Below are 26,510 nucleotides of genomic sequence, written 5' to 3' on the forward strand. Positions count from 1 at the left end.
ACATCTCTTATATAAGCAAGGAGATCATTCCACAGCTTCACCACCCTGCAAATAAAAACATGAGCTACCCTTTTATTTTATTAACTCTTGGAATCCCATGGGGGCCAACATCTTGTGATCTTAAACTGTGCTCTGGTTTGTAAGTAATGGTAAGTCAAGATCCTTGGCCATTTAAGGCTTGTATGCTAAAAGGAGGATTCTGAAATCATTCTGAAGCTTAACTGGCAGCCAGTGTAAGGGCTTGAGAACGGGAGTTTTGTGTTTGTACTTTCTGTTTCTTGCAATTATTCTAAAAGATGGATTTCAACAGCCAGTGAATAAAACATTGCAGTAGTCAATCCTTCTAGAATTAGTTTCTGAGTATCCTGCATATTTGTAAAACATCTTTCAACATTTTTAAGATGAAAATACATGTTTTACATAGTTTTGTAATATGTGTTTTAAGTGACATGCTAGCATCAAATATAAGAGCTCAGTTTCGCATTGATTTAGCATAACTGATGGTGATTCCAAACGAGTTAGGAAGTGGCAGAATTTTGTTGCCTGTACCCTGGACCCTGAGATGGTTAAATGTGTGATGGGCGCAGCAACGCGCTGTATCAGTGCATACTCCCAGCCTCCAACTTCCAACCCCACTTAATAAATAATATTCTATTTTTTCTATTTTTAGAAACAATTAGTTCTCATCCATCCACTCCTTTAACTCACTGACACAATTAATTAAGGATACCATTGGAGAAACAAAAAAAAGAGAGTACATTATAAAGTGTAAGGAGGAGAGTTCAGCAAAGCTCAAAGAACACATGGTTAGAAAGCATGTAAAAATGGTGAAGTGTAGGTGCCAGGCACTGTGACTGTGAGTGCAGGTGTTGCTTTGCCAAAAGCAAAAAAGTATGGAGAGATTAGTAGTGGAGGGAGTGGTGTTTTAGGTTTCAAGATAAGTCAGGAGAGACAATGTCTCCCAATCAGTTTAAATGCAAGCACAGCTCATTTAAAGGTTCCCTTATGGCTAGAACAGACAGCAAGTGGACATATTTCACAATATTATTTTTTTTCACCTGTTCATTTCAGTAAATGCTTGCTTCTCTTCTGTTTTAAGCCTTATTCCTTCAAAAAATGTTCTTCCCTTCATTGTACACATTAGTGACTCATTTCTTTCCTTTAACCATGATGAGGTCACTACAATACATTTACAAGGAGAAAAAAAACAAAATTAAAAATGTTCAGTTCATTGCATGGGCCATGTAAATGGGCAGCATGTAAATGTCATTGCTGTTTGCAATAAATTCATCTAAAACACAATTCAGTTTTAGGACTTTATTGTCTCGCTATGGGTTTTGGGGTAAAGCTATGTTAATAAAATGAAAAAAACAAATTACACAGAAAATAGAAGCTTGAACATACAACTGATAAAAAATATGAAAACATAATCCAGGCTGGATTCTCTCTTTAAATGTATGGGTTTGCATTATTAGGGGCTTTGAATCACTGATTGTTTTAACCCTCACCTTGGACCAATTTGCCTTGGGAGACCCCATCAGGGAGAACATTGGTCCTAGGGTTACAGGGGTACTCAAACATATCCACCATGATAAGGGTTCTCCCCTTAGTGATAGGATGAGAAGCTCAGACATCCAGAGAGGCTAGTTGAGCCTCCAAAACAAAAGGAGCCAATTGTGGTGGTTCAGGCATCTGATACAAATGCCTCCCAGACACATTCCTGTGGAAGGTTTACGGGCACGACCAGCTGGGAGGAAGACCAAGGGCCCGCTAGGAAGATTGGCCTGGGAACACAGTGGGTTTCCACGGTATGAGTAGGCCAGTGTGGCTGCATAAAAGGACGTTAGGTCCTCACTGCTAAGTCAGTTGCCCCCCCCAACATATTATATTTATATATTATTTGCATTTACACATTTTGTCAATGAATTATACTCATTTGCTGAGATGCTAATTAAATTTATATTAATTTACCTAATATTTATAATATACTTCTAGTTTTCTTTTGTGTCATTTATTAAAAATAGAGGGTGGGGAGAGGAAAGGGGGCATATGCTTTGCCTAGGGCATCATAAGTGCTACAAGTGACATCATTTTTCCACTTTTTCCAAAGGATATACAAAGTGTTATTTTTGGCCCTAAGTACAACTGAGTTTTATAAACTGTGTCGCAGTAGGGGGCGCTAGTGCTCCCTTGAACCCTCAGGTACCACGCCAAACACCAGGTAAAAGTGCTACAATTAATATTTTTATTATAAGAATTACGTGCACCAAGCACCCTCCACTCCACACTATTCATAAATTAATCACAATACTACAATAAACATAATCAATTATCCAATCCTCCAGCTCCCAGACGCGTTGCCCTCCTACCACTCAGCTCAGCTCATTGTCTGGGAGTTCCCATGGTCCTTTTATACTCCCTGACCCAGAGGTGTTCCTGCCCAACAGTCCACAAGTCCTTATTCCTTCCGGCTCAGGGTAAATAGTCCTTTTCTTCAACCCGGGAGCACGTCATTTCTTCCTGTCACGTGACCGTGACGCACTCCCGGGTCATAGGGCACATAAGAGCCTACGAGCCCCCCTACAGCGACGCCTGGTGGCCCCCAAGGTATCCAGCAGGGCTGTGTATAAACACTACATAGTCTATGATGCCCTGCTGGAACTCGAGGCATGATCATGTTGTCGGGAGAGCTCCTCCTGGCGGCCTGGGGGTGAGGGCCGGAGTAAAATGCCGGCAATCCACCACAACTGATTCCTGTCATATGAGATTACATTCTAAAGTAATGCATACTTTATAAATTTTAAGAAATAACTTTTGATGAAGCATAATTGTTACTGGTATCCAATTGTAATGAAAAATCTTTAAACTTAAGTTCATTTTTCAAGGAAAAAGTATTGATCTGCATCTTCAGATTACATAGGCTACATATTACAAAAGAATGTATCCATGTCATTATAAAAGTAATAAAAGGCAAACCACTGCTGTGAAATTCAGCCATTGTAAGGGAAAACAGGCTGTGCGCTATACTTTGTTCCTTGCCTTCCTCTGTGGCACCGTTCAGCCCCAAGGGGGATGGATTCATCTCGTCATTGCCAAGAGCTATTATTGATATTGAATCTTGATGCCCAGATGTAAACTGCTGTCTGAGTTCTGAAGTCAACAGACAACTAAACAATAATAACTGAAAGAAGTCAGATTGTTGTGCATATTCCTTGACTATATGGATTCTTTTTCTATTATTTCGCAAAAATGTAAAACAGCTGCCATTGGATTGATATTGCTTCAATGTGAGAGAACATTGAGAATGCATGCCCTAGATTGCAAGTGACTATAACTGAACAGATTTTATACTGATATATCCATCCATCTTCCTAACCTGCTTATCCAGAGCAGGGTCACAGGGCAGGAGACCCTAACCCAGAGAACATCGAATGCAGGGCAGGATCAATCTCTGGACAGGGACAGCCCATCTCTCACACACGCATGCACACACACTAGGGCCACTTTAGCAATGCCAATTCACTTATGTTTAATTAGGATGAAGTTTTGGTACAGGTGCTTTAACATATTCATAGCATAGCACAGAGCTGTTATTATTGCCTCATAGCTCCAAATTCTTAATGGAGTCTACATGTAATCCCTGTGTACAGTATTTACAGATTGATTGGAATCAAAGAATATCAGTGAGTTTTCACTCAAAATCATTGTCCTCAGTTCTTTTATTAACATATTATAACATATATTTAAAAATGTATAAGATATGCTTCACTTTAAAATGCAAATTCATGTGGCAAATTAATGAATTTCATGATTGTAAAGAAATAAATTTGTCTTGAAAAATATCCAACTTACTGTTTAATTACCTATAATACTTAGCAAGTTCAAAAGATATAGCTAATCTGCAATCTCTAAAAAATGATAAATGATGCAATTTCAATATAGAAGTGCAATGAAAGAATTGACTTTGAACTTTGTAATGTGGCTTTGACTAAGTTGTGATTTGTCTTCTTTTGTTGAAAATGATACCTTAAAGAGGTGATTAATTTTTGAATTAATGAAAATGTAGTGCAACATAGGCCCATTCACTTTCCAAACACAGTATGTTTTTTTTAAATAAAAAACCTGATATGATTCTAGTTTTTTTTTACTCAGCATTCTGTCTCAAACATCGTATTACACTATATGACAGACTCAAGTAAAAGATGGTTTAGACTAACTTAAAAAAACAGCCAAATAATTCTAATAGCCCACAACTGTACCCAATTTTTACTATCATTATTTCCCCAGGAAATACTTTTCCAGTATAGAAGGTGATACAGGAGTTACAAAAGATATTTCCAAAGATTTTAAAAGATACTGCTCTCAAATATGGCAGTGCAGATTAGTGACTGTTTCATTAAACTTCCATACTTTTGAGTTGAGACTCTTTCCTGCTGAATGTCTGTGTGAAGTGTGTACACTCTGCACCTAAACACATATGAAAAATAGAATATATGTATGTTGGAACATATTTTTACAATGGTATCTTTTATTAATGTTGTTTCTGGATCTATTTGCTAAAAGTCTAAAAAGAGATTATCACACATGCACACCTGTGGATCACCTTCCACTTTCTAAGAAGGTAAGTGTTACCAAATTGAGATGAGAAGGGACACTGTTTCTCCTCTCTCCAATGCAGCTCCAGGAAAACACCCCAGGATGACACCAACTTCGCCCACAACACCTAAGAAGGGTCCATCCCTTCTGCTTGGGACACCATACAAATTGGAGGTCCCCAGAAGGAGGTGTTCATTCTGGACCTGGAACTTTTGGCTACTGCAAGCCACTGTACTTTGAGTGCCAGGGCACTATTTTTCTTAGTTTTTTTGAAATTAATTAATTAGGATGCCCTGGTGGGTACACTGACCTTTCTTCCGGCATCCCCAGTCTGTTCAGCCAGTCACAAAACACATTAATTAATCAATTCTCTGAATTTGCTTTTTACCTCTATCAAGTTGTGGTAATCTTGACCCTTTCCAGACTACAGCAGACATACATCAGCAACCAACTTTATACAAGAGTTAGACTCAGACCACACTAAGCAAATTCAGTATTACCAATTAACCTATCATTCAAATCCATAAAATGTGAATGAAATCTAAGACAGCTATTTACAGTGGAAAACATGCAAACTCCACACAGACAGTAACTGGACATGACATTTAATCCTACTCTATCCAGCAGGTCTCTGAAACCGTGATGCAGACACGTTAAACCCACTATCAAAGTTTCACTATCATACATCCATCCATCCATTATCCAACCGGCTATATCCTAACTACAGGGTCACAGGGGTCTGCTAGAGCCAATCCCTGCCAACACAGGGCACTAGGCAGGAAGGAAACCCTGGGCAGGGCGCCAGCCCAACGCGGGGCGTGCACATGCACACACACACACACACACCAAGCACACATAATAATTTAGATTCGCCAATGCACCTAACCTGCATGTCTTTGGACTGTGGGAGGAAACCAGAGCACCCGGTGGAAACCCACGCAGACACAGGGAGAACATGCAAACTCCACGCAAGGAGGACCCAGGAAGCGAACCCGGGTCCCCTAACTGCGAGGCAGCAGCGCTACACCCAGAGAGAGCGAGTTTGTACTAAAATCGCTTAAGCATAGGAAAAGTGCTATATAAATAAAATTAGCTGTGTTACCATATTAAGTAAATAGTACTATGGTGTTGTACCATGTTAGCCATTATGAATGTAGTGAAAGTCAAGCAAAATGACCTTTTATTGGCTAACTAAAAAGATTATAATATGCAAGCTTTTGAGGCAACTCAGGCCCCTTCTTCAGGCAAGATGTAATCATGTATTACATCTTGCCTGAAGAAGGGTCGAGATGTAATCATGTATTACATCTTGCCTGAAGAAGGGTCCTGAGTTGCCTTGAAAGCTTGCATATTGTAATCTTTTTAGTTAGCCAATAAAAGTGTCATTTTGCTTGACTTTTCACCATATTAAGTAAAGAAATATATATATATATATATATATATATATATATATATATATATATATATATATATATATACAGTATATATGTGCGTGTGTGTGTATGTATTTGTATATAAAGGCAAGTTTTCCATTAGATGTCTTCTTTGTTACTTCCATGGTAACCCTGAAGGTGAGATTCCAATGAATGTAATATCCATTCATTGGAATGACAAGGGAATGCATTTATGTCCAGTTATGCTCCATTAATCAGACCTCTAAAAGCTGCATAAAACACTGATTCGCAGGCAGACTTTGTTAAAAATACAGCAATCACATATCGCCATCTAGCGAATGTGCTTGCTCATAACAAAATGTAATTATTAACTGTTAATTTACGATTTCTCCGTATCATTATTTTAACCTTTCTAATTTACAGTAGCATTTTACTGAATGTTATGAGTAGCCTTGAGAATAACATTTAAAATGTAATTCTGGCACAGTAAAACAAAATTTTCATATATCAAACAAAACACATTTAAGTAAATCATCCCTCCGCTTTCAGAACATGCACTCTAGGTAAACAGTCGAGTGCCGAGTGCAAATGGAAGGTTCGAGTAGCAATTGGTACCCACAACTCACGTGAGTGTTGCGCGCGAAGTTTATTTCTCTGTAAACGCTGAGCCTCCTGGAGTTCGGTGTTCTCGAGAAACCCCTCAGTTTTCAGACATCAAAGGTAATATTTAATGTTTACATTTTTATATATGTGATGTTTTTGGTTATTATATACCAGTCACGATAATAATAATAATAATTCGCGTTAATTTTACGATCGTCAAGAAACGTCATACATAAGCGAGAGATTAAAACTATCGACTTAAGTTTACCCCAAATCTAATCTTACACACGTCATTGTTAGAAAATAATACGGAACGGCATTGAAGGTTATTACTGCCAGAGTTGCAAATAGTTAACCGAAGTTTCCACATTATTTAGTCATTTCATGCATTTTGTTTAATGATTTATTCCTGCTTAAAGAAATCAGAAGTGTATTCCTATTTTGCTCAGGAGTAACAAGCTCAAAATTCTGAATTAGTACTGTGGGTTTAAAATCATTCCAATAATCAGTATATGGATATAGGCGCCATATGAAATTTTCATGTATTGAACAACTTACTTATTCTGATAGTACTTGATGCACAGTCAAATAATCAGCTCCTTCATGTGTGGATTTTGTGTCAGCTTTTATTATATATCAGTAAATTAAAGCATTAGAAATATATCTACTTTCAATTACTGTTACTATTATTTTACTTTGCAAGCAGTATAACCTCAGGGGATTTGATTTGAATCCTGGCCTAGTCATTGTGTGTGTTGTATGTTTTTTTTCTTCTTCTTTATTTTATTGATTTTATTAAAATCATACAACATTCCATACAAATAAATCAATTTTTACAAACATAAGATCGAAAACAAATCAACCCCCACCCCTGAATGTGTGTTGTGTTTTATACATTCTTCATGTGTTTGTGTTTTTTTTCACTGGGTACTCTGGATTTTCTCTTGCATGTCAAAGACATGAGTTTAGATTGACATGTGATACTAAACAGTTCATCTTTAAGTGACTATGCATGTGCAGATGAGTATACCCATTGATGAACTGGTGTCCTGTCCAGGGTTCATGTCTGCCATGGGCTCAGTGCTGTAAGAATAGGATCCATCTCTCACTTGGATAAGGTGAATTTAGAAAATGTATGTACTTTGTAGCTGTACTATATTATGGTTTGCCTCAGTCAAATATTTAATGTAAATTACAATTAAATAAATATACTGTCAATATCGTCCAGTTAAGATTCATAGGGAGCCAAGATTGGGTGCAAAATCAAGCACAACATTGCCTTGAATAGGATACTAATCCATTTCAGGACCCTTGTAAGCATCCATCCATCCATCCAGCTTCCTAACTCACTAATCCAAGCAGGGTCAGAAGACAGCGGGAGCCTGCCACAACAAACACTGGGCATAAGGCAAGAACATCTCCTGGTCAGGATGTCAGTATATTGCAGAGCTGATTGTACACACAAACACGGACTAATTTAGCAATGCTAATTTACCTAATCTGTATCTCTTTGAACTGTGGGAGGAAACCCACATGGAGAACATATGCAAGCTGCAGGCAAGGAACACCTGGGATGCAAACCGTGGTCTCTTAATTTCACAGTGGTTTCCCCCTTTTTAGGGGGAAGAACTAGAATACTAGAAGCCAAACTTACAAAGACACTAGAAAATGCCACACAGATATGAAGAGAATGTGCAAGCTTCACAGCTAATAACTAGACATGGACTTCAAATGCAGGATGCTGGATTCTTGAGGTAGCAGTGTTAACTATTGTTTTACCATATCTCCTATTTTCGATTGTAATCTAATATGTAATTTTGTTTTCTGTGATAATTTTGTATAAGATTTTTCTTTCTTGCGCCCATGTTTGTTGTGCTTCAGCTGTCTCACAACCCTGCCCTAGATAAGCAGGTTTTGAAATTAGATGGATATATCGCTATAACATCTGTTCAGTGGTTGTCACTTTCAGTCTGGATCTTGCATTCTCAATATTCTCTCCCATTGAAGCAATATCAATCCAATGGTAGTTGTTTTACATTTTTACAAAATAACAGAAAAAGCTTCCATATAGTCAAGGAATATACACTACAATCTGACTTTTTTGGATGGATGGATATAAATTTTAATGAAGCCATCAGTAATATATTCTATTATAATGATGAGATTTCTACTTTCATCTGTATGTGATTCTGGCCTGACAGTTTAACAGCTTTCTTTATAATCTATACTTGTTATGTGCAGGTTTTGAAACACTGAACACTTTCTTTTTTGTGGTTTAGGTTAGCAAAAATTGCTAGATAAAGGCCCAGAGAGTTTGTAAATAGCCTTAAGAGATTTTTGGATAAATTATGAATGAACAAGAAGACCAAGACAGTAATGAAGAAAGTGAGGTACTGTAAAAATGTTGAACATGAGTTTTCACTATTATTAATTACAACAATTTTTTTTTTATTTTAAAAACTTTATATTTTCAAATGGAAATATCTGCTTTGACTTATCTTTGTGTGGTTTGAAATGTAGCTCACAAAGAAAGTCATTATATATCATGAACGTAATGTGAAAAGTACACCCTCTTTCATATTTATGTTTTATATATTAGGGCATCACTAACAATCATTTAATCCTCATAAGATCCTGAAAATAGATTTTTTTTAACCTCAGGTGACATACAACACATAATAGATTTTATTTTCTCCTTTTTAATTTATCAAAGGCAGCACGGTGGTGCAGTGGGTAGCGCTGCTGCCTCGTAGTTAGGAGACCCGGGTTCGCTTCGTGGAGTTTACATGTTCTACCCGTGTCTGCGTGGGTTTCCTCTGGGTACTCCGGTTTCCTCCCATAGTCCAAATACATGCAGGTTAGGTGCATTGGCGATCCTAAATTTTCCCTAGTGTGTGGGTGTGTGTGTGTGCGCCCTGCGGTGGGCTGGCACCCTGCCCAGGGTTTGTTTCCTGCCTTTTGCCCTGTGTTGGCTTAGATTGGCTCCAGCAGACCCCTGTGACCCTGTGGTTAGGATATAGCGGGTTGGATAATGGATGGATAGATGGATAATTTATCAAACAAGCTACAATGCAGAGTTAATTTCCTAAATGTGAGAACACCCTGTAAGTCAGTAGGTTGTAATACAACATTTAGCAGCAAAAACTTGAAGTAATCATTTCTTGTCTGAGTGTATTAGTGTCTTACATCAAACTGGAGGAATTAGCCCTCTTCTCAGTACAGCACTACTTTAACTTACAGCACTCTTAAGGTCTAAAAACAATATTTCAATGTAGTTGAGATCTAGACTTTAAATTAGTCACTTCAAAGCATTGGCTATTTCGTTTTCAGTCATTAAGTTGTTTTTCAAGGATAGTCCTTTACATTCAACCAGTCAGGTTTATGGTTAGCCTCTAACATATTAAAGCTCTTACTGTATACAGAGTGCATCATTTCACATTTTAATAATGGTCTAAAAAAATATGCTTACTTTAGAAATTTAAATGGTTGTATTACATACTTTTCTAAGCTTGGAGGATTTTGCACCCATTTTTAGGTGTGTTCACATGTAATGTGAAAAGCCCCTACAGAGATTTTCATGTCTGTGTCTCTATCTGTTTGCCCGTCCGCATGAAACAGCTTAGCTCCCAGAGGACCACTTTTGTTGGAATTTGACACCCTTATCCTTCAACGAAATTGATTGGGAAAGTCCCATTTTAAATTAAGTCTTTCAACCATTGATTAACCAATTTTACTTCAGTACAAATCTGCTGTTCATGAAAGCTACTGAACCACCACAATCCTATTTGGACTATTGCAAACTACATGATATTGTAAAGTACTGCTAAAAAGTTTGTTCCTAATGTAGTCTACCAATGCATGTAATTTAATTTTATTATCACTGTTATCTTCTACAAAAATATTTAATAAGCTGAAATGTGATGATGCAGTGGGCTGGCACCCTGCCCAGGGTTTGTTTCCTGCCATGTGCCCTATGTTGGCTGGGATTGGCTCCAGCAGACCCCCGTGACCCTTTAGTTAGGATATAGCGGGTTGGATAATGGATGGATGGATGGATGGAATTGTGATGGCTGACTGTTTAATGAAGGAACTAAAGCAATTTAAACAGCTTCAAAGTAGATAACTAGGTCCTCAAGTCCACCTACATTTTATGCTATGTGTGCATGTTCAAACTTGCTATAAAAGACGAATGTGCTGTATTTTTTCCTCCTATGGAGGATTATGTGTGCCTTTTGCCTTCATTTTTTGCTTTAAGGTGTTACAGACTAACTTTAAAGCTGACTATGATGGTTGATGGTAAATGACTGTCCTAGAACAACAATTATGATGAAGTTCTTGGAATAACAGAAAGTCATTGAAATCAGGTTTGCCAAATTTTCTGGGACACCCATTCCTTTTAAGATTGACAGCTATTTTGAATTATGTCCATTTGTTAGTAATACTTTTGAGTAGAGAATGATAGATTTCTAATTGTCCGAAGATGTCCTTATAACCTTTCCCAGACTGATAAGCAGCAACAAATGCTTATCTAAGAACACTGATGATGTATTTTACTTTTGGCTTGGAGTCACCACAAATTTGAATGCTCAAGATTACCTGCTTGGTAGCGCTCAAATAAAAAGGCAGCAAAGATGTACTTATTTTTTTCACACATGGCTTTTTTGTTAAATATTGCTTGTAATTTAAGGTTAGACTTATCTAATCTTAGAAATCAGTGATTACTGGGTGATAATTAGTGATGTCCTGCTTTGTGAAAACATAGAATTGGAAGGGTATGTAGTGACTTTTTTATTTCAGTTTTTTAAACTGCCATTATTTAAAATGTAATTTTCTAAAATTATTTTTAGTATTCTGAAATTACAGTCACTATGTTAAATACCTTGTGCTTATAGCACAATGTCCCATTTTTTACTTTCTTGTTTATACTGAAGTCTTTTCTGCAGGTATACCTCAGTGTGCTGTGCAATCATGGCCAACTTGGAGTCGCCTACTATAGTATGGTTGACTGTGCGGTGCACTTCATGCCTGACTCCCAGGATAACAATAGCCTTAGATTATTGAACAAAGGTATGATTGTATAAGATGTGTTACATTTAATCAATTTAAATATTAAATATAATAAATATATATTAAATATCACTTTGTTGTGGAAGAATTTTTGGGATGTTAAAGAACCCTCAAAAACCCACACCTGCTCTCATACATCGTCCAATTTAGAATCATAATTTAATCTAATCAGTTTGTCTTTGGAATATAGGAGGAAACTGAAGGATCTGGAGTAAAGTCTGTGCAAACACAAAAGAACATACAAACTCCACCTGGTCAGTTACTAACCATGGTGTACAGACCCAGGATTCTGGACCTGTAAAGCAGCAGTAGCATAGTAGAGTAGCCTCTGTGCATAATGCTGCCCCTTATAATTAAGATAATTATATTTTTTCACACATTTGCAAGAACTGGCTGACTTGGCAAAATTATCTACCCACTATACATTTTTTAACCTGTCCATTACAAAATGACAAGAGGTCAGAGGCTATTTCAGTTACAGCTACAAAACAAGAAATAGTGCACCAGTCTATCTCAGTGCAAACTGATCAATCCACCTACAATCAATCAAACTGTACAATGACAGTTTAAAATCACTAAGACAACTAACATAGTAAATGAGCTTCACAGAGTTTGAGATAAGACTGGAATTTTAATCCAGTATTATAAGAGTCTGAATTGCAGGGCTGATTATTATATCTCGTTGTCATTCTCATTTGGGACATACTGACATAAATATACAAATATCTAACCTGTGCATGAAGCAGTTTCTATAAATAAGTTCTTGATATATATCTACATATGTTGTGTCCGATGTCCTGTTCAACACTTCTGAGCTATGTGCAAATGTAAAGTTCACAAGGTAGTAATAACATTATTATTGCTGATTGTTTAGGACTGAAATTACTAATGGAGACCTCCTACATATTTTTCTTATATTTTTATTAAATAATTCATCTTATATTGCTTCATTGTGTTAATATTCTTTATTTATATAGTTGAGTTTCATATTCTAAAACAATTTGCATGATTTTAATTTGTTTTTCTGCAGTAATTGAAGATGTGCACCCCAAATGCCTTATTACTAGTGCTAAACAGGAACATAATTTTGCAGAGCTCCTAAAGAAGCTAAGTTAAGTGCCTTTACAAAATGGATATTCAACATAAAGGATCTTTTTCAATGCTTTCAAGCATCTTAGGCAAATAGTAATATCTCTCTTCTGATTCTTTTTTTTCCAGATACTATAGAGACTGTGCTGTATCCTAATGCTGATTTTGGTAAGAATTATGTTCCTTATTTTCATATCTGTTGAAGTTTGATGTGCTATCAAGTTTTATATATTTTAGACTGTATAATTTGCCAACTACTTTAAATCAGGTATTTTCTATTCCACGACTATTTTAGCTACTTCTTTGATTTTATATGCATAATATCTGATATTTCACAGCTCCTGAAAACTGGTTTGATGGAGCAATGTCCTGTGGTGGGCTGGCGCCCTGCCCAGGGTTTGTTTCTTGCCTTGCGCCCTGTGTTGGCCTGGATTGGCTCCAGCAGACCCCCATGACCCTGTAGTTAGGATATAGCGGGTTGGATAATAGATGGATGGATGGATAGGGCTATGTCACTGGGAAGATATTTTTGGTGTATAATTCATCCATTTAGTTAGCTAGCGATCACCATTTATTTAATTTTCACCATTTAAAGAACAGAAGTTTATTCAGGTGTCAAAATCATGTAAATAATGTCTAATGTGATCTGGTGCCGCCCTAACAGCCAGTAACATCTCAAGACACATTTGATTTTACAAAGTCACCGTTCATTAACTGCTCCCATAGTAAGAAACCCCATAAAACTGAAGTGCTTGTGCCAATTCATTTATTCATTGTCCATATAGTAAAGTTTTGGAAGAACCACGCCTATATCATATATCCAGTTTGGAATCAAATTTATGGTTGAAACTTGAATCCATACTGCCCATTTTCTTCTGTAATAGGGTGACTATAGAAATGTATTATGAACAGTAACGTAAGGTATATTATAACCCAAATAGCAAGTCCTATACCACCCTTCGGGCAGCCATGGGTAAGCATTCTGTCTACAAACAAAATAAGTAACATTAGGAGCATCTGATACTTTAGAATAGTGAAGATAGGGGCTTCTTTGAAACTTAGTCAGTTCCAGGAGTGTTTATGTTAGTAATAATAACAATAATAATATCTTTTTATTTATATAGCGCATTTACCATGCTCAAGGTGCTTCACAGTCTTAGAAAAAAATGCAGGGTATATGTAATATTGGATACAAATGTTTTCCTGAATAAAACAATGAAACAGATAACAAAGCATTAAATAGAATAAAGAACAATAAACCAAAGTAAAATACTAAATTCAATACCAAAAGAAATACCTAACAAATAACCTAATTTGTGATATAACAGACACACAAATTATCCTGAGCACCTGGACAGAGAGGTAAACTGAAAGAAAGGGCAGAATGTTAAATTAAGCTAAAAGCCTTCCTAAATAGATGAGTTGTAAGTTGTTTTTTAAAACAATGAATGGAGTCAGCTGATGTAATTAATTTCAGGATGTCATTCCAAAGTCTGGGTGCTATGGAGCCGAAGGCCCTGTCACCCATAGAGTGCAGGTTAGTGTGAGGCACAACAAGATTACCAGAATCAGAGGACCTTAGTAGGCGAACAGGAGCATAGTGATTTAGAATGTCACTGATGTAGTCCAGTGCAAGGCCATTTAAAGCTTTGTTATTAATAGAATTTTATATTCAATCCTGTAAGACACAGGGAGCCAATGAAGGCGAAGCAGGATGGGCGTTATGTGCTCACTGTTGCTGGTTCGAGTAAGGACTCTTACAGCAGAGTTTTGAATCAACTGGAGCTGTGATATAAGATTAGAAGAGGCACCTGCCAGCAGCGACTTACAATAATCGATTCGGGATGTGATAAAAGTATGGACAAGTTAAGCATTAGAAAAGGAGAGGAATGAGCGAACACAGGATATGTTATGGAGGTGAAAGTAATAAAGTTTCTTAATGTGGTTTATTTGGAGGAATAAGAAAGGGAGGAATCAAAAATGACACCAAGATTACTTGCATCAAAAGAAGATCTGATGAGATCGCCATCAAGAGTGACTGGAAAGGAGCTCATTTTCTTAAGTAGCGCTTTAGTGCCAATTTGCAGGAGTTCAGTTTTGTTGCAATTTCATTTTAAAGAGCTCTGCTCCATCCAGGTTTCAATTTCACTGAGGCAAGTTGTGAGCTGAGAAAACTCTGGTGAAGTTGCACTTTTGACATTGAAATAGAGTTGAGTGTCATCTGCATAAAAATGATAACCCAGTCCATAGCTACGAATAATATGGCCAACGGGAAGCATATAAATACAGAAAAGAAGAGGGCCAAGGACAGAGCCCTGAGGAACTCCTTGTGTGACTGGCGCTGAGCTGAGCTACAACACACTCAAGAACTTTTGACAGAAAAGGTAGCCCATGTGGTTGAATTAATGAGGGGTGAAACCATCCAATCATGGAAATAACAAATGGTAATGGACAACTCTACCAATAATTGAACAGTAAGTCAAGTGGCCCATAAACACTTTGAGTATTAGCTCAAAGCCTGCTGAAAAAGGGCGAGGCATCCATATTATGAGGTAATGATAGACACAGATGAGGCTGACCATCTGATGTTATCCTTTGTTGAGAAGCGTGAGGAAGTTAAGAAATAAAATGTTGTGACATTTAAGATGTAATCAAATGGAAATAGTAAGAAAAACAGAAAGAAGGATTATTAAGTCACAGAGTACAGCTAGAAGTAATACCTAAGGGACCAATAACACTTAGGCAAGACATATTACATAAAGATTCAGAATTATAGTATTCATAACAAATATAATTCTTCAGGATCATGGCAAATATAGATTTTTAGCACCCACTGATCCATTATCAATTATACAAATATTCATACTGTGCTAAACCTAAATTAACCAATATAATAAAAGGTACGGAAGATAAGGGAATTTCTGCATGGGCTGGAAGTATGTGTCATACAAATCCACAATCTGAAATTTTAAACAGTCTGAAATTTTAAATTCATGAGATGTTATTTCTGAAGGATTAAGGAGAGCTGCTTTTACCTGTAGATGAAAAGACTTAAGAGTTTTGCTCATCAATAAACAATAATGTAACATTTTATCTGCAATAGTGGAAAGAGCTTGAGGTTGTCAAATACACGAAGGATACTCAATTTGTTGCAAGAACCTTCCCATTAATACTTCATGAAGTGACAGTTCTGTAGTTCTGTTGGTGTTCCTTTTATAGCCATTAATGTTAGTGGTAAGGCTGCTGGCCATTTTAAACCAGTCTCCTCCCCATATGGATTTTATCTAGCTTATTTGTAATGGTCAGATTTGGTCAAATAGGTGAAAGTCAGAGAAGCTGCAGAGACTGTAAAAAGATTTTCTTTTCCTTTTTCAAAGGTATTAAGATTGTGTGTATAAGTAATGCAACATAGAGGTTCATTTAAACAAACAATGCAAGCATATACTGTAAGGGTAACTATTCTGTTTTCTTATCTCAAGCACATCTTAATTTTAATTTCTCTTACTACAAACTGAAGCTTAATTTCTTCAGTTGCTGTTTAAATTTCTCCTCAATCATGTCCAGCTTAAGGTAATTACTAGAAACTTTTTCTCAAACATTTTCATTAGCTGCTCTTTTTGTTTATCTCAGGCTCTCCTTTCTTTGCTTTCTTGCAGCATGTCCTGTAAATTCTGAGTCTGTTTGTCATACTTGCCATCACATATGACATGTTAGTTATTGAAATTGTAAAATAAATGAGTATATATGTATGTATAAGATATATAAAAATATATAAAAAATAATTTCCTTCATACATGCAAGGCTGATTGATGACTCTTAGTTGACCTAGTATGAATGAATATGGATGTGTAGGTGAGTGTGTGCTATGTGATGGACTGGAACTTATCCAGGGTTGGTAAATGTCCTGTATTATGACAATAGGCTCCAGGCCTCTGTGAAATTTGCTGTTTTATATGTAAGAAGGAAAAAATACCAATACACTGTCTAGATCTAGATGTCTGTAAATTAAGTTACTTAATAAGATGAACACCACAATAGAAATCTAAATCTAAGATTAATTGAGATTTTTAATGAATTATAAAACTTATTGGCTTCTATGAAAAATGTTGCTTAGGGGCCAGCGTCTCCAATGCATTTCACAAGAAGTCCTTTATGAGAAAGTGACAAGGAAGCAGACTTAAATGAAAAAATACAAATACTTATCTAATTTCAGTGTTCTGCTACTGCAGAATTTTTTTTTTGTCTCATGTGACTAAAGTAGGAAGTTTTGGTCTAGATGTTACAAATTAAACACTAAACACCTGTCATGTCACACCATCTCTGTTGTAACTTATTGTATGTTTATACTAGGAAGGAAATGGGGGCCCTGCTTCCCAAAAAAAACCATGAAACATTAAAGGAAAACGTATCTGCACTTAATACGATAACAATAACAATGTTTTATTAAATAGATATTGCTGACTAGCTCAGTCAGAGTTCTGACCTCAATCCCATCTGAAATCTGTGACAAGACCTCAAAATTGAAGTCTACCACTGACTCCCAGCTGACAGTTACATAATTGATGTATCTTCATAAGGACAAATGGGCATATTTTGCCCTATCACAATATGTAAAGGTATTCGAAACCCAAAAATATTACTATGCGTTATTGTTTTCAGGGATGGTTCAACAAAGTCAGGAGCCATGAAATTTAATTATTCTGTTTTTTACTAACTTCTTTTTTAGGATGGTTTGTGATCAAAATATTGTATGGATTATGAAGGAGGTCTCACAATTTTGTTAAATCAATTAAAAAGCCTAACCTGGTGAGACTCTTACAAATGAAACAAGATGTTTTGAGACTGAATACTTTTTCAAAGCACTGCTTTTCCAGAATAGCTTTGAAGCTACCTAAAGATAAATGGTATTGCATAACACAAAACCTCATGTTGTATGAAATACCAGTCCAGTGCAGGGTGTATAGTGTATATATTCCACGACTGTCTGCTTGTCATAAACTTTCAGTTAGCTTTATTTTGGTGTACTGATATAGTTTTAGAGGTGCAGGATGGTCTTGTATTTTGTAACATATACTCTAAATGTACTTGGGTAAAAGTGTGATTAAACCAATTTATCTTGAAATAAGAGAGCAAAGTGATAAAGAAATAATGGTTATTATTAAATATAAACAAAAACATATCTTTTTATTTATTTCTTATTTTTTGTTTAATGGAATTTTCCATATCTTAGAAAGTTATACTCCACTTTTTGTTAAGATGTGAATTAAATAATTTCTGTTTTTTGTAGTAAATTATAGGAATGTGTTTAGGACAGAAATGTGAAGTGGGTCACTTTACCAAATAGAGTTTTATTTTCATTGTCCACTTTCTACCTGTAAAAACGTTTAATTTATTATACAACTTGTTTACTCTTGGCCTTACTTATAAAAGTAATTGAGCAAGGTTTTCCAACTCTGTTTCACATTACTTTACTTTGTTTTTGTAATCTAGTCATTTCAATAAAAGGAAAACCTAAGTGTTAGCATATTACTAGATCATTTTTTTAATTCACAGGTATGTAAACAAAGAGTCTGATTAATCATAAATTTATAATGTGAATTTAGTAGTAATAGTAATTGTGGTAGTATTAGTAGTAGTAGTAGTATTGTCAAATGTACCAACAATACAACATGTTGCCACTTGGTAGCACCATGATAAAAAGGAGGTGATTTAGTACCGGGATGGGAGGCCAGAGAGGAGCCATAGACAGACTTGTGGGCGGAACAAAAAAATAACTTTGTGTCTAACCGGTATTAAATAGTGGAAGGACCAGTGAAAGTTGGGAGTCCAGAGCAATTCCATCCCCCATGCATTAGGTGGCAGAGTGTTTGCACAGAGGCTTTTTGCTTAGAAGATACGGACACTCATCTAAAAAATGCTGAAAGACTACCTTCACATTGATCCCTTCATTGCGGCGGCTTTATCGCGGTACTTCATTTACTTAAAAGCCCAACAGCTCGTATTGATTTTTGATTCTTTACTTTTCTCTCTCTGTCTCTCTCTCTCTGTCTGACATTCTCTGCTCCTGACGGCACTCCTTTGAAGAGGAAGATATGTTTGCATTCTTTTAATTGTGAGAAAGAACTGTCATCTCTGTCTTGTCATGGAGCACAGTTTAAACATTTGACTAAAGGGTGTTATTTCATGTCTAGAGGGCTCTAATAATGTTAAAAAACGTATTTAGAAGGTCGTAAACAGGTTTTGTATGCTCTAACTCCAAAAATATTAGATTTATAAATAAAGAATCCTACTTCGAGGAAATTAATTTATCTGTCTGGAGCGGATTAACCGCGATAAATGAGGGTTTACTGTATAACTGTGCGGAGAATATTTATAAACAGTGTGGGAGAGTTTCTAAGGGCTTAAAATATACTGTATAAAAATAGCCATACAAACATATGGTTTCTACTTTGCGGATTATCACCTGTCGCGGAGGGTTCAGGAACGCAACCCCCGCGATCGAGGAGGGATTACAGTAATCACTGTTGATTGATTATTGACTTCAACATAAGCCTGTATCCACTGCAATATACTAAACTGAGATCAGCTGTTTATATAATATACATAGAAATACATAACATTTTGTATAATTTTACAAGTTATACATTATATGATGTGTTATTTCAAGAAGTGTTATCATACCTCCGGAGTATTTTGCTTGAATTCCAGCCCAGGTGCTATCATTTTGAAGTACTTACATTCTCATTATATCTATGTTAGATTTACTCTGTGTACTCCTGGTTTTCTTCCCTGTGTCTAACATATGCCTGCTAGGTTAGTTAACAGCTGTGAATTAGTCAATGGACTTGTGCACCACTTAGGGTTGGGTTCTGCTAGTGCTGTTTTGTTTTGCCCCCCAATATCCCTGAATTATCCATCCATCCATCCATTATCCAATCCGCTATATCCTAACTACAGGGTCACGGGGGTCTGCTGGAGCCAATCCCAGCCAACATAGGGCGCAAGGCAGGAAACAAACCCCGGGCAGGGCACCAGCCTGCCGCAGATCCCTGAATTTAATTATTTTGATAATGAAGGTATGAATTAATATTTACCTGCATATACTGTAATTCTTTATAAAAACTTTAGGAATTTTTTCTTCACTCAGAGAACCATAGACAAATGGAAAAAGGTACCATGTAGTGTGGTAGATAGGACTTTAGGGACTTTCAAATCTAGACTTAATATTATTTTGGAAGAATTAAGTTTATGGGATTGTCAAGCTTTGTTGGTCTAAATGGCCTGTTCTCACCAAAATGTTTCTGATGTTCTAAAAAAAATGGTGTTTTCTAATTGTTTGCAGTTGTCATTGTAATTGCATTATAATGTATTATCAACAATCTCTGATTGTCCACAGTTGTCATTAATATTTCATCTTAATTTATTATCGACAATCTCAGCTGGAATAACATAAATTATAATATTTATTATTTTATATTACCCTTTTTGTTGGATATTGAGTTCATTATAACATAAAATTCTGAAAGCCACTTAATCCAATTCAGGGCAGTAGTATTCAATGTATTATATTTAAACATTTTCATAAACTAATGATTTGTCTCAGTTCTAGAGCTAAGCAAACAGAGGATTCTTTCAGCACATTTGCCCTTCCTCCCGGCTGATTTGACTGATGTAGAGAAGATCTCTTACCTGTCTTCCACACTTCTTTTTGAAAATACTCAAACGGTAGGCATTTCAATTAGCATTTCTTAAAAAAAAATTAGATTTGCATTGTTCAGATTAATAATTACATAACCCATCTTTACTGAGGGCTATTCAGATACTGCAAATTCATAGAACCTACAGGGCTCTATCCTTATTCTTTTATCATAGATCACCTGTACTCAGAGAATTTGATTTGGGAGTAATGCAAATAAATTTGAAACACCAGTTTATATGATTACTTAAATACTATTATTTAATTTTGATTTAGTGTATGCAATTTTGCAGAAGCCAAACAATATTAATAATTTACATGTTTAGATAATGATCAAAAGTGAAAGTTTAACTTCTTCTTTGGGAATGTTGTTTTGGTACAATGCATTTTTTGGTATAAAATGATTTATTCTTAATGTGTTATTTGCATATATCCCAGGCATTTAATTCAATGTACATTTTTATTTTTATATTATTTAATGTACTTTACAAATCCTCTCTAAAGTCTCTTCCTTGTATTTTTTCTTAAGTCTTTTAAATACACAAATGACTGAATAGATTTTTATACAGTCAATCTACTGTAAACATTGTGCATTTATTGCTTCAGCATGTGAGACATAAGCCTGGACGGCTAGAGAGAAAATTTGGAATTATTAAAGCACAATGCAAATCCAAAAAAAACTAGAAAATTCTATGGATACTATGGGGAGACAAATTAAAAAAAAAACGTTAGAAATACAATATTGCATAGATTAGTCACCCGTACCCTTGCATTAGATTTTAGTTTGCAGTTCTTAGGGTTTTTTTTTATGTCTGTCACTTAATTAAGATCATTGTCCTCAATAGATAAATGACCAAGTATAATATTTATGTATCATTTGTTTAACTGGTTTCTCTTTATCTATTTTTAGGACTTGAGCAAAAATCTGATGATGTTTTAGGTCATATTTATACAGAAGTATAGAAAATTCTAAAGGGTTCACAAACTTTCAAGCACAACTGTAGTTATATTTTGTTCTGGTGTTTTACAGACCAGAACATAGATGAGGTTCCCTGAAACAATGAATATTTTTGTTGCAGTATGTAAAAACTAGTGTTAACTGGTGAATTTTGACCTTCTTCACTGTGCTATAGGGCAATGTGTGTCATAAGATTAGAACTTGTGAGCACGATGATATGTATATATTTTTCTTATTGGTAGTTTGTAGCCATTTGTTATGTTTTGTTTGCGGTTATCGTTCTGTGTGAGCCTTATTTCTTTGAGAGATGGTTGCACAGCTGCCTCATAGCACATATCACATTTTGGCCACAGTAATCAATTCAGCATAGTTGCCAGACATTTCCCTAGCCCATGAGGATACTTAAAAGTTGATTAAACCATTATAATCTAGTCAAACGAGTTCAGTTCCTCCTTGTCAATTGACTTCAGTGCAGTTCACACAGTTCTGTGAAGTTCCAGAACATTTCCAAGATTTTGCCAAATTCACTGCATAGCAAATTCTGTACAGTTTGCTCATCGTTAGTAATAACATGTGTTAATGTGTTTTACTGGTTTTTTTTTTGTTCCTTTTGAGTTGTTGTTTTTCATATCTTTATGTATTTTCTGTGATGCTATGTACCTTTCCTTTAAATGTCCTGATATTCCTTGTGCTTTGTGGGTGGAGCCCCAGGAGACGAGGCCACATTAACATCACCACTCCTGAGCCCTACCTCCAGTTTTTAGCTAGTTTAGGCTTAGAAGTAGAAGAACATTGGTGTGAAGGATTCAGTTTGCAGTTTTGAGGCTTGCTGTATGTAGGGCTAGTCTCTTTTGTTAGGTTGTGGCCCTGCCTTTATGATACTTTTAGGAGGCTTCACAACCACTTTGCTATGTTTGGGATACTATATCATAACAGTTACAGATTAGAAAGCAACATTATGATGCACATGTGTTACATATGTGTTGCTTTTTTGTGGGTTTCCCAAAAAGTCTTCTTAATTGGAAATGTTATAAATGAGTATCAATTACTTCTTTCCTAACTCTATCTTTAAAGTCAGTCAGCAAAAAGAATCTTAAAAGTGGATTGAAAAAAGAAAATACTTTCATTAGATATATATATAGTGTAATTTATAGTCCTCTATCATTTCCTTAACCGGCTGCAACCTTAGCACAAAACTTCAAAACTTTTAAAAGAACAAAAAATATCATTATAGATTTATCAATATTAGCAATAGAACTTATTTAAATGATTTCAATAATTTTTGTACATAATATAATCATACAAATACATTGCTGTAATTCATCATGAAAATATTATCATCTAATCAAGTCTAAATTTACTCTGTTTGGCATCCAGTGTCTGTCTATAAGGTTGGTGCAAGAGATAGCCAGTTTAACAAGCAATTAATAGGAATAGTCAGGGAGCACTTACATTATGTTGGATTTAACATGATGCTTTAGCTATGATGGGATTTTGGAAAAGCTCATAAATGAATGTTCAATTTTAGAATGGAGTTTAGCATGTTCTTAGTGCTACAATGGTTTCAGTGAACTCATCCCAGATTAACATGTCTCAGGCCTTCACTTTTTCTTTTTCAAATATTTTATTAAAGAAGATATTGCATAATGAACATGATAGGTTCAAATATGATCAAATTGGCTGGTCTTTTTAGGTTTGTTTTACACCTAATTTTTGTTTTGCAGCTGGTATAGGAAAAAAAGAAAAAAATATATTGTATCTGAAACATAAAAATAATAAGGCAAAATAATTTTGGTTCATTAGTTGGTTGCTAACTACAGTATGTATGTGGGTGGAATGTGAATCCACATTGACTGGAGTGTTTGTATTCCTCCCATCTGTCCATAGCATATGTTGTCAAACCAGACACTGATGTTTGTCATTTTAATAATTAAAGACAATTTAACACATTATAACAATATATCTGTAACTTGGCTCTTGCCTTGCACCTGGAATTGCCAGCACAAGCTCCAACTTCTTGTAAATGAAAAAAATTGGTTAAAAAATTTAAAGATCAGATGGTGAATTATCTAGTGATGACTGGTAACTTATATGCTTATTATACACACCGTTAGTAAGTTCATTGACTGCCTTTTGAAACAGTTGAAATATTTATGGTGGTTTACCTTTGAATTTTTTGCATTCCAGATGCGAGCTCTTGGGGGACTCCTCAAGTTCCTGAATAAAAGAAGAATGGGATTGGAGTTGGAAGACAGCAGTACTGGCATACCTATTCTTGCTATCAAAAGGTTTATGCTGTATGTGTTCTTTCTGGAATTACAAAATGTGTGGCAAATGAAAAACCTTGTTTGGATGAGGATCAAGTTATTTATAAAAATATGTAATAAATTGAAATTCACACTCTAATTTCAACAATATTTCAATTAGGAACCAATAGTAGTATTTACTTTGCTCTAAATTAGTAAAATGCATTGGTAGCATTGGATTTATATTTGCCAAATAAATCATTTATTGACCCTAGTGTATTTGATGTGTGTGTGTGTGTGTGTGTGTGTGTGTGTGTGTGTGTGTGTGTGTGTGTGTGTATGTGTGTATGTGTGTGTGTGTGTGTGTGTGTGTGTGTTTACCCTGATATGGACTAGCACCTTATCCAGGGGATTGTTCCAGCCTTGCACCCTGTTCTAGTTGAGATAGGCTAAAGCACAACACGACCCTGCTCAGATATAAGCATGTCAGTAAATGACTGACTGACTGTACTATATTAAAAAAAAAATTTTTTCTCTGATTTATTTTATTTTTATCATCAGAAATCACCTGGTATACATGGACAGAGATGCATACAAGTAAGACCATTTTAAAAATCTGTATTTATACCTTTAAAAACTTTTTAAAATGTACAATTAAAACTTTTACACTCCTACACAGTCAGCTGTGTGACTAACGTTAAAAGGATATTTCGAAATATTTCTGCACCCATAAATACCATTTTTAAAACAGTATTAATATCTATGTACTCTACTTTTAACAGCACTTTACAGATTTTCAAATCAGAGCTACATCCATCTGTATACAAATTGGCTTCAGGAGTAAAAGAAGGTCTCAGTTTATATGGTAAAGTATATTATTATTATTATATTAGTTTATTATTCTATTTTTAAAAAGTCTTATTCTGTGCTATTTAAAATATTTATTTTCTTAAAATAAAGTAGAAAATAAGTCTTTTACAGTAAAAATTAATCTTAATTCTTAATTTTATAAGGTTTTACTGAATGCATATTTTTGACCATTTAAACATATTTTAATAAATATATGTCCTATTTTGTTCTTACTTTTTGTCATTGTACAACCAAGACAATCTTGATCAATGTGTTTTTAAAACCATATTATATGATTATTTCTGTTTTAATTGATGTTTTAAATGTATGATATTATTGAATAAAACGTAAGGTATTAAATGCAATTAAAATCTTTTTGAATTGTGTATTTTAAATCATATTATTGAAAACTTAAATCCCTAAATTCATGTGTATTATGATTGATTGCTGACACTGAACTGGTTCAATTACAGTGAATTTGTTTGTGTTAATGTACAGTATGGTCCCAAGTGTGGAAAGAAGTCCTCTCCAGCACTGGTTCTTTTTTTTTTGTTCCTTATGCTGCAGGGTTGACACCAAAACCAAACCATTTTTGATGCAATAAATTTGATTGGAAAGTGAATGATTATTTTAATGGCTGTGAGTTGCAAACAATGCCAAAGAGACACAAGAACCGGTCTAATTCAGTACTATATAACAGCACTCTCAAAATATTTCCATTTTTATTGAAAACAATAATAAAATAGTGGCATGCTGGAATTAATTCCAAATATAGTTCATTTATGTGTAGCTAATGCTTGAATGATTGATTTTCTTATTTCATGATAGCTGTGACAGATAGGGGGCACTGTCGTCCCCTTGAACCCTCAGACCAGACACCAGACACCAAATAAAAGTCCAATAATTATTTTTATTACAATAATAAAGTGCACAGAGCACCCTCCACTCCACAATACTCATATATAATTAACAATAACCAATATAATAATAAATCCTCCACACCCAGATGTGTTGTCACCCTGACACCCGACTAAGCTCGCCCATCTGGGATCTCCCACAGTCTTTTATAATCCATGACCCAGAAGTGCTTCTGATCCCTCAGGTCATGTGATTACCCAGCACTTCAGGGTCAGGTGAAAACTCCTTTTCTTTGTCAGCCCGGAAGCACTTTATTTCTTCTGTCCTCGTGACTTGGAAGTACTTTCTGGCTATATGAAAAATAAACGTCTCTGTGCCTCCCTGCAGCATCCCCTGGCGGCCCCGATGTTATCCAGCACGGCTGTGCACTAAAACTCCATAGTCCATGATGTCCTGCTGGAATTCGGGGCATCTCCATGTCGCAGGGAAGGCACCCTCTGGCGGCCTAGGGGTATTGGCCGGGATGAATGGCCGGCCATAGTCCACATAGCATAATCTGGATCAACATAATCTATACTAATAAAAGGCAAAGCCCTCACTGACTGACTGACTCACTCACTCACTCACTCATCACTAATTCTCCAACTTCCCGTGTAGGTAGAAGGCTGAAATTTGGCAGGCTCGTTCCTTACAGCTTACTTACAAAGTTAAGCAAGTTTCATTTCGAAATTCTATGCGTAACGGTCATAACTGAATCCTACTTACATACATATACACGGCCATAGCCTGCAGCTCGGTCGCCATGTGAGGCGGAATTGCGTCCCCCATCACCACGCCTCCCAAGTAGTTGGCTGCCTGCCTATATTGCGTCCCCCATACCCACGCCTCCCACGTAATTGAGTGCCTGCCCATATAAGGCCGTCCGTCAGCAGCAATCCAATAGACACGCTGCCTCTAAATATTCGCAAGTAAATCAAAAAGTTAATACTGAGAATGCCTGTTAAACATCTTAGATTCACGTGTAGCGATTTGGGTGGTGAGATGTCTATTGAGGTGGACTGGGGAAAAAGGAAGAGACACTTTTAACACATGGACTCTCACCCAGGAGGAAGCCAAGGTACTGAAAACTTACTATGACTGTTTGGAGGCGTTTG

General features: G+C 35.8%; 1 protein-coding gene across 1 annotated transcript in view; it reads left to right on the top strand.

Annotated features, from left to right (window-relative positions):
• The first annotated feature begins 6,662 nt into the window (after positions 1 to 6,662).
• msh5 (mutS homolog 5) overlaps positions 6,663 to 26,510 on the top strand; it is a 75,317-nt gene continuing 55,469 nt past the window's right edge. The window contains exons 1-9 of the mRNA XM_039768786.1: positions 6,663 to 6,710; positions 8,873 to 8,983; positions 11,537 to 11,660; positions 12,691 to 12,771; positions 12,879 to 12,917; positions 20,353 to 20,474; positions 23,591 to 23,700; positions 24,211 to 24,246; positions 24,432 to 24,514. Coding sequence (XP_039624720.1) covers positions 8,942 to 8,983; positions 11,537 to 11,660; positions 12,691 to 12,771; positions 12,879 to 12,917; positions 20,353 to 20,474; positions 23,591 to 23,700; positions 24,211 to 24,246; positions 24,432 to 24,514 — 637 coding nt within the window. The 5' untranslated portion in view covers positions 6,663 to 6,710; positions 8,873 to 8,941. The remainder of the gene's footprint in view (positions 6,711 to 8,872; positions 8,984 to 11,536; positions 11,661 to 12,690; positions 12,772 to 12,878; positions 12,918 to 20,352; positions 20,475 to 23,590; positions 23,701 to 24,210; positions 24,247 to 24,431; positions 24,515 to 26,510) is intronic.

Source organism: Polypterus senegalus, chromosome 11 (assembly GCF_016835505.1).
Source record: "Polypterus senegalus isolate Bchr_013 chromosome 11, ASM1683550v1, whole genome shotgun sequence".
NCBI classification, from domain to species: Eukaryota; Metazoa; Chordata; class Cladistia; order Polypteriformes; family Polypteridae; genus Polypterus; species Polypterus senegalus.